Source organism: Scyliorhinus torazame, chromosome 5 (genome assembly GCF_047496885.1).
Source record: "Scyliorhinus torazame isolate Kashiwa2021f chromosome 5, sScyTor2.1, whole genome shotgun sequence".
NCBI classification, from domain to species: domain Eukaryota; kingdom Metazoa; phylum Chordata; class Chondrichthyes; order Carcharhiniformes; family Scyliorhinidae; genus Scyliorhinus; species Scyliorhinus torazame.
Window position 1 is genome coordinate 175,494,658 of NC_092711.1, and position 7,900 is coordinate 175,502,557.

The window sequence follows — 7,900 nt, forward strand, 5'->3', positions numbered from 1 at the left end:
TAATCTTTTCCTTTTCACATTCCTATAGGAGTTTTTCCAGTTCTCCCCTGTTTGCTCTCATATTCTATTTTCTCTGCATCAGTTTCTTGTTCCTCCTTTGCTGAATTCTGAACCAAGTTCCCAATCCTCAGGCTCACGACTATTTGGGCCACGTTATGAGTCTCCTCTGTTGACCTAATTGAATCTTCAACTTTTCTTGTTCGCCACGATACCTTCGCTTTTGCTTCTAAAAGGAATCTATATTTTATGTAAATAAAATGTGAGTGGTTGCCTGTCTATTGTCTATCGTCATACAAAGAACAACAAAGAACAAAGGACAGTACAGCACAGGAACAGGCCCTTCGGCCCACCAAGCCTGCTCGGATCATGATGTCTGACTAAACTAAAACCTTCAGTGCTTCCAGGGTCTGTATCCGTCTATTCCCATCCTATTCATGTATTCATCAAGATGCCTCTTAAACGTCACTATCGTACCTGCTTCCACCACCTCCTCCGGCAGCGAGTTCCAGGCACTCACCACTCTCTGTGTAAAAAACGTCCCTTGCACATCACGGCTAATCTTTGCCCATATGTCACCTAGTAATTGATTTTTGCCCCTCGCACCTTAAACCTATGTCGCCTGGTAATTCACTTTTCCAACCTAGGAAAAAGCTTCTGACTATCAACTCTGTCTGTGCCACTCATAATTTTGTAAACTTTTATCAGGTCGTCCCTCAACCTCCGTCGCTCTAGTGAAAACAATCCGAGTTTATCCAACCTCTCCTGACAGCTAATACCCTCCAGGCCAGGAAACATCCTGGTAAACCTCCTCTGTACTCTCTCCAAAGCCTCCACATCCTTTAGGTAATGTGGTGACCAGAATTGTCGGCAATATTCCACGTGTGGCCTAACTAAGGTTCTGTACAGCTGCAGCATGACTTGCCAATTTTTATACTCCATGCCCCGATCAATGAAGACAAGCATGCCGTCTGCCTTCTTAGCTCCTTATCCACCTGCGTTGCCACTTTCAGTGATATGCTTATTGTAATTTCCCAATCTACCACAGACAACTTGCTCCTCATACCCTGACAGTTTCCTTCTGCGAGAAACACCCAGATAAACTAGACAAAAGAACCCTGTAACCACCATAGCCCATCTTCATGGCAACATAGCTGCTTTGGGAACTAAATATCTTCCAACGTGCAAACACCTTTTCATTCTGAGCCCCTCGTCAAACTTGAAACCAGGTAATCGCAACTAGCCTCAAAAATGGTCAGCCCACCGGAGGCAGAGATGTTAGACCGGCCAGTCCGGCAGAAAGAAACCCTCCAATCATCACCATTCACCAGATGTCAGAATGAACAAAATGCAGTCCTGGATGTCAGTGAGAGCAGAAACAATCACAACGGAGCCAACATCTGTAATTTATTGTGAACTTGTTGGAGTCACAACAGGTGTGATGAATCACAAACCCCCTCCCCACATTGAGAGCAGATGAATGGTCTCTCCCCAGAATTAACTCGCGAGTGTCTCCGGAGTTGGGATGGATCATTGAATGTCTCCCCTGCTCAGAGCAGGTGAATGGCTTCTTCCAGGTGTGAACTCGCTAGTGTTCCTGCAGGGCGTATAGATATCTGAATCCCTTCTCTCACTAAGAGCAAGTTAATGCCTTCTCCCCAGTGTGAACTCGCTGGTGGCTCCGCAGGTTGGATAACCGAGTGAATCCCTTCTCACACTGAGAGCAGGTGAACGGCCTCTCCCCAGTGTGAACCCGCTGGTGTGCCAGCAGGCTCGATGAAGTAGTGAATCCCTTCTCACACTGAGAGCAGGTGAACGGCCTCTCCCCAGTGTGAACTCGCTGGTGTCTCCGCAGGTCGGATGATAGGATGAATCCCTTCTCACACTGAGAGCAGGTGAACGGCCTCTCCCCAGTGTGAACTCGCTGGTGTCTCCGCAGGTCGGATGATAGGATGAATCTCTTTTCACACTGAGAGCAGGTGAACGGCCTCTCCCCAGTGTGAACACGCTGATGTCTCCGCAGGTCGGATGATAGGATGAATCTCTTTTCACACTGAGAGCAGGTGAACGGCCTCTCCCCAGTGTGAACACGCTGATGTCTCCGCAGGCTGGATAACTCAGTGAATCCCTTCTCACACTGAGAGCAGGTGAACGGCCTCTCCCCAGTGTGAACTCGCTGATGTCTCCGCAGGCTGGATAAGTCAGTGAATCCCTTCTCACACTGAGAGCAGGTGAACGGCCTCTCCCCAGTGTGAACCTGCTGGTGTCTCCGCAAGCCGGATAACTGAGTGAATCCTTTCTGACACTGAGAGCAGGTGAACGGCCTCTCCCCAGTGTGAACTCGCTGATGTCTCCGCAGGCTGGATAACTCAGTGAATCCCGTTTCACACTGGGAGCAGGTGAACAGCCTCTCCCCAGTGTGAACTAGCTGGTGTCTCCACAGCCTCGATGAAGTAGTGAATCCCTTCTCACACTGAGAGCAGGTGAACGGCCTCTCCCCAGTGTGAACTCGCTGATGTATTCGCAGGATGGATGAAGCAACGAATCCCTTGCCACACACAGAGCAGATGAACGGCCTCTCCCCAGTGTGAATGCGCCGATGAGCTTCCAGCTGAGATGGGGCCCTGAATCCCTTCCCACAGTCCCCACATTTCCACGGTTTCTCCATATTTTGGGTCTCCTCGTGCCCCTCCAGGTTTGTCGATCAGTTGAAGCCTCGTCCACACACAGAACACGTGTAACGTCTCTCCCGCTGTGAATGGTGTGATGTTTTTTCAGGCTGCGTAACTGTTTCAAACTCTTTCCACAGTCAGTTCTCTGGAACACTCTCACTCGGGTGTGTGTGTCTCGGGGCTTTTCCAGTCAGAATGATGTTTTGAAGCTGACTGAAAAGAAAAAAATGTCTCCTTCTCGATTCAAAGTCCGGTGATACTCCGTCAGATCGAGACGTGACATTTGAGATTTCTGTCTGTAATTCCTCCTCTTCTAATATCCTGTAAAAACAATTTACAAAAGTTACTTTTCTTCCCCTCATTTTGGAGAAGGTATCCTGAGGGTAACGACAGTCTGGCCGTGGGGTTAATCCTCCGGGTCCTCAGTCTTATTGAGGAATGTCCCCTTGGATCTATTGTGGTGGTGATTCTTTTGTATTTTTGTTATTATGGGAGGGTTTATGTGTTGTTGACTTTATCCTACTCTGGTACAGACGGGGCTTTTATCTGTGAAAGGAGCAGTTTGGGGAAACTTTGGTAAAGTGAGTTGGAGGAGGGGGTAATGACGCACGCCCGATTGTGGTGTGAAAATCTGTTCCTGTTCTCTCTGTCGCCTAACTAATGGCGGCAGTTAATCTGCAAATTTTCTCAGGGAATGTACGGGGTATCCATCACCCTATCAGAAGGAAAAATATCCTCTCCTTTCTAAAGGAGAAAGTCGACATAGCTTTATTACAGGAAACTCATCTGGATTATGAGGAACACTTTAAATTGAGGTGGGATTGGATGGGGCAGTTTTTTTCGCCTCTTTTTCATCCAGTAACAGACTTGTGGCAATGCTTATTATACTATCCAAGCAGTCAGGGTAACTCTGCCGATTACAATGTGCATGTTCAATTTCCTTTGTGCCAGTCCCCTATTTCCCGTCCCTCCCCTCCGCCCCCTTCACTCGTCTTTTCCTGGACCCTTCACTGTACAATGGGAGTTATCTATTATTTACAAGTGGACGGTGCCCTCCCCCCCCCCCCCCATTGATGGGCCTCCCCCCTTCCACCCCGCGCACTCCCTGTCCTGTTTTAAACCTTCCCTTGGGGGTTCCTCTTCTTGTGTTTTTGTTCTAGGCTCTCTGTGTCAGTTGGTTTCTGGTTCTCCCTCCTTGTCCCAGTAGCCCCCCCACCCCATTTTCCAGCCTGCTCCCTGTGATCCCGTTGGCCCTCATACGCCCACCTCCCTCCCCAGTGTTCCATTGGCCGCTGGCTTCAAACAGGTCCTGGAACAAGTTGGTGAACGGCCTCCACACTTTGTGGGAACCGTCCTCTGACCCTCGGACGGTGAACTTGATCTTCTCCAGGTGGAGAAATTCCGATAGGTCTGCCAGCCAGTCTGAGCTGTGGGTGGTGCTGCTGATCGCCAGCCGAGCAGGATTCTCCATTGGCCGATTAGAGAACCAAAGGCAAGGGCGTCCAGCCTCTTCCCCATGAATAGTTCTGGCTGGTCCAATACCCTGAAGACTGCCATTTGTGGGCACGGCTCCACCCTCATAACCATGGACATTGCCTCTAAATAGGCTGTCCAGAATTCGACAGGTCTGGGGCATACTCAGAACATGTGGGCATGGTTTGCCGGGCCCCGCTGGCACCATTCACATTTGTCCTCCATCTCCGAGAAGAACCTGCTCATTCGGGTTCTTGTCAGGTATGTTCTGTGCACAACATTCAGCTGCATGAAGCTTAGCCTTGCATAGGAGAAGGTGGAGTTGGTCCAATGCTTCGCTCCAGAGTCCTCACCCTATTTACGTCCCTCGCTCTTCCGCCCATTTTTCCTGGGTTTCGTCAAGTAAAGAGCGCATCCTGATGAAGAGTTGTCCGTGCAGGTCCCCACAGTTTCCCTTCCCCAGTCTGTCTGCGTCCAGTAGCTCCTCTTGCATTGTGCTTCTCAGGGTTCCTGGGTATGCTGGTGTCTCCTTGCGGAGAAAGTTTTTGACCTGGAGCTCATCCCTGTTTGGTCGGTCCAGTCTCTCCATCAGCTCCTCTAAGGTCGCTAGTCTATTTCCCGTGTAAAAGTCCCTAACCATCAGTGTTCCCCCGTCCTGTCTCCACCTCTTGAAGGTGGTGTCGAGAATGGCTGGTGCAAACCTATGGTTGCCGCAGATGGGGGCCATGATGGACACATCGGTCAGACTGAAATGCTGCCACATCTGGTTCCAGGTTTTTGGGGTAGCTGCCACCACTGGACTGGTGCTGGCGGGGATGGGAGTGTTGCCGTGACAAGGGCCCGGAGGATCATTCCTGTACGCGAGGACTCGTCCATCATCAACCATTCCATGTCAGGGTCCTTTACCCATCTCCTCACTCTTTCGGCCGTGGCTGCCCAGTGATAGTATTGCAAGTTCGGGAGGGCCAGGCCTCCCATGTTTCTTCTCCATTGTAGTACTGTTTTAGGGATTTTTGAATTCTTGCCCCTCCGCACAAACGCCATAATCACCTTATCTATTGAATGGAAAAAGGCCTTGGGGATGTAGATCGGTCAGGATCGAAACAGGAAGAGGAACCTGGGCAGTACGTTCATCTTGACCATCTGCATCCTCCCCGCCAGGGAAAGCAGGAATCCATCCCATCTCTGTGGGTCGTTCTGGTCAGCTTCCACTTGTGGATCCGTGTCCACTCGTGGGAAATCTGGATCTCCAGGTAGCGGAATTTGTTTCGGGCTATTTTAACTGGGAGGCCCTCCAGCTCTGCCCCTCCCCCTCTCTGCCTCACCGGGAAATCTTTGTTCTTGCCCAGGTTGAGTTTGTAGCCCAAGAAGATTCCGAACTCTCTCTGGGGGGGGGGGGGGAGTATTGCGTACAGTTCTGGTCACCTCATTATAGGAAGGACGTGGAAGCTTTGGAGCGGGTGCAGAGGAGATTTACCAGGATGTTGCCTGGTATGGAGGGAAAATCTTATGAGGAAAGGCTGATGGACTTGAGGTTGTTTTCGTTAAGAGCGAAGAAGGTTAAGAGGAGTCTTAATAGAGGCATACAAAATGATCAGGGGGTTAGATAGGGTGGACAGTGTGAGCTTTCTCCCGCGGATCCAGAAACATCACCATTTCTCACCTTATGATGGAAGGGTGATCATTGATGAAGCAGCTGAAGATGGTTGGGCCGAGGATACTGCCCTGAGGAACTCCTGCAGTGATGTCCTGGAGCTGAGATGACTGACCTCCAATCACCACAACCATCTTCCTTTGTACCAGGTATAAATCCAACCAGTGGAGAGTTATCCCCTGATTCCCATTGACTCCAGTTTAGCTGGGGCTCCTTGATGCCATACTCAGTCAAATGCTGCCTTGATGTCAAGGGGAGTCACTCTCACCTCATTTCTGGCATTCAGCTCTTTTGTCCAAGTTTGAACCAAGGCTGTAATGAGGTCAGGAGCTGAGTGGCCCTGGCGGAACCCAAACTGAGCGTCCAGGAGCAGGTTATTGCAGAATAAGTGCCACTTAATAGGACCTTTGATGACCCCTTCCATTACTTTGCTGATGATGGAGAGTATTCCTACTGAGAAGTAATTGGCTGAGTTGGATTTAGCCTGTTTACTGACCCCTTAAATGTTAGCCATTTCCTGGGGAAACCAGCCCTTTAATTGTGAACATTAGGAAAGAGATCGTCCTTTTAGCCAGACAAATAAATGTGTCAAGCTGAGGGAGCAAAGGATGTCACTGTCTTTGAGAGAGAGAGAGAGAGAGACCTGGGCCAAGCTTTGCAGAGTCTGCACCCTCCCTGGATTCACTTCCTTTCCCTTCAGTTGCTGCAAGTCACCAATTGAAGGTCAGAATGAGAAAAGAAATGGAAAGGAGGAGGAAATAAAGTGTTTTACTCACAGATGTTGGAGACAGGAGTCTGTGTGCAGCTCAAACTTATTCAGGGTTGGGAGAACAACAGCTTTGCTCGGCAGAAACCACCATGTGCAGCTTTCGCATCGAGACAATGGGGGAGCTTTGATTGGCGGAGGGGCAGTGTCTTTCCGGTCCTCCAACTCTTCCCATTGGTCAACACCTGAGAGGTAAGGTCAGCGGAAGTGAGCTCCCCTACGCATGCGCAGCAGTCCCTCTCCCTGAGACGTGCGCAGTCCCGGATCAGGGAAGGGGGAGATCACCGAAGGCCGGAACTGTCAGCCGGTTGCTGGAAACCGTCTCGAGGATGTGTTGGGGGAGACGGAACAGAGGGTGGGGGCGGTGCTCGCGTGTCCGCGCGCCAGCGTGTGCGCACTAATGCAGTGACGTCACCGCGGAGCGAGTGGATTCCTATTGGCTGATTTAGAGGATGAGCACCTTTGTGATGTCACAATGTGGAGGTTGAACAATTGGTTTCAGACTAAAACGTCCTCCTCTGGGAAACATCTGGGAGCAAATCAATGTCTCCCCCTTTCAGAAGTTCATATGATATAAGAACAGTTAGGCCATTTGGCCCATCGAGTCTGCTCCGCCATTTGATCATCGCTGATCTCATCCTGGCCTTATCTCCACCGTCCTGAGAGTTCTTCAGAATCCTTCAACCCAATTAAAAATCTGTCTAACTTCTCCCTAAATTTACTCACTGTCCCAGCTCCTCCACACTCTGGGATCGTGAATTCCACAGATTCACAGCCCTTGGGAGAAGCAGCTTCTCTTCAACTCTGCTTTGAATAGGGCAGCACTGTGGCCCAATGGTTAGCACTGCTGCCTACGGCGCTGAGGATCTGGGTTCGATCCCGGCCCCGGGTCACTGTCTGTGTGGAATTTGCACTTTCTCCCCGTGTCTGTGTAGGTTTCACCCCCACAACCCAAAGATGTGCAGAGTAGGTGGATTGGTCACACTAAATTGCCCCTTAATTGGAAAAAAAAAATTGGGTACTCTTAAAAAAAATATTTTTTAATTTAAACTTTTGAATTTGCTACCGCTTATCGTAAGACTATTACCTCTCGTTCTGGAATGCCCCACAAGAGGTAGCAGCCGCTCCAAGTCTACTTTATCTTTCCATTTCTTTTCTCATTCTGAGGGGACAGTGGTGACTTGCAGCAGCTGAAGAGAAAGGAAGTGAATCCAGTCTGTATGTTCCACACGTTTTGAGTTCAGTAACATAGACATATTTCTGTCTGGCAGTCTGCATGGAGATTTTCAGGCCTCTCCAAGACGGGGAGCAGGGATCTGTCAGTCAGCCTGAATCAGC

At 49.9% G+C, this 7,900-nt stretch overlaps 1 protein-coding gene across 1 annotated transcript; it reads right to left on the bottom strand.

Annotated features, from left to right (window-relative positions):
- Nucleotides 1–1,391: 1,391 nt before the first annotated feature.
- Nucleotides 1,392–7,280, bottom strand: LOC140420740 (uncharacterized). The gene is made up of 2 exons (XM_072504723.1): nt 6,573–7,280; nt 1,392–2,990 (listed from the first exon to the last, which is right to left on the bottom strand). The coding sequence occupies exon 2, from the start codon at nt 2,663–2,665 to the stop codon at nt 1,631–1,633; it is 1,035 nt and encodes a 344-aa protein (XP_072360824.1). The 5' UTR covers nt 2,666–2,990; nt 6,573–7,280; the 3' UTR covers nt 1,392–1,630.
- Nucleotides 7,281–7,900: the final 620 nt, after the last annotated feature.

Bases quoted from the DNA above. Each gene is read 5' to 3' on its own strand.
- LOC140420740 (XM_072504723.1), bottom strand. From the start codon at position 2,665: ATGGAGAAACCGTGGAAATGTGGGGACTGTGGGAAGGGATTCAGGGCC.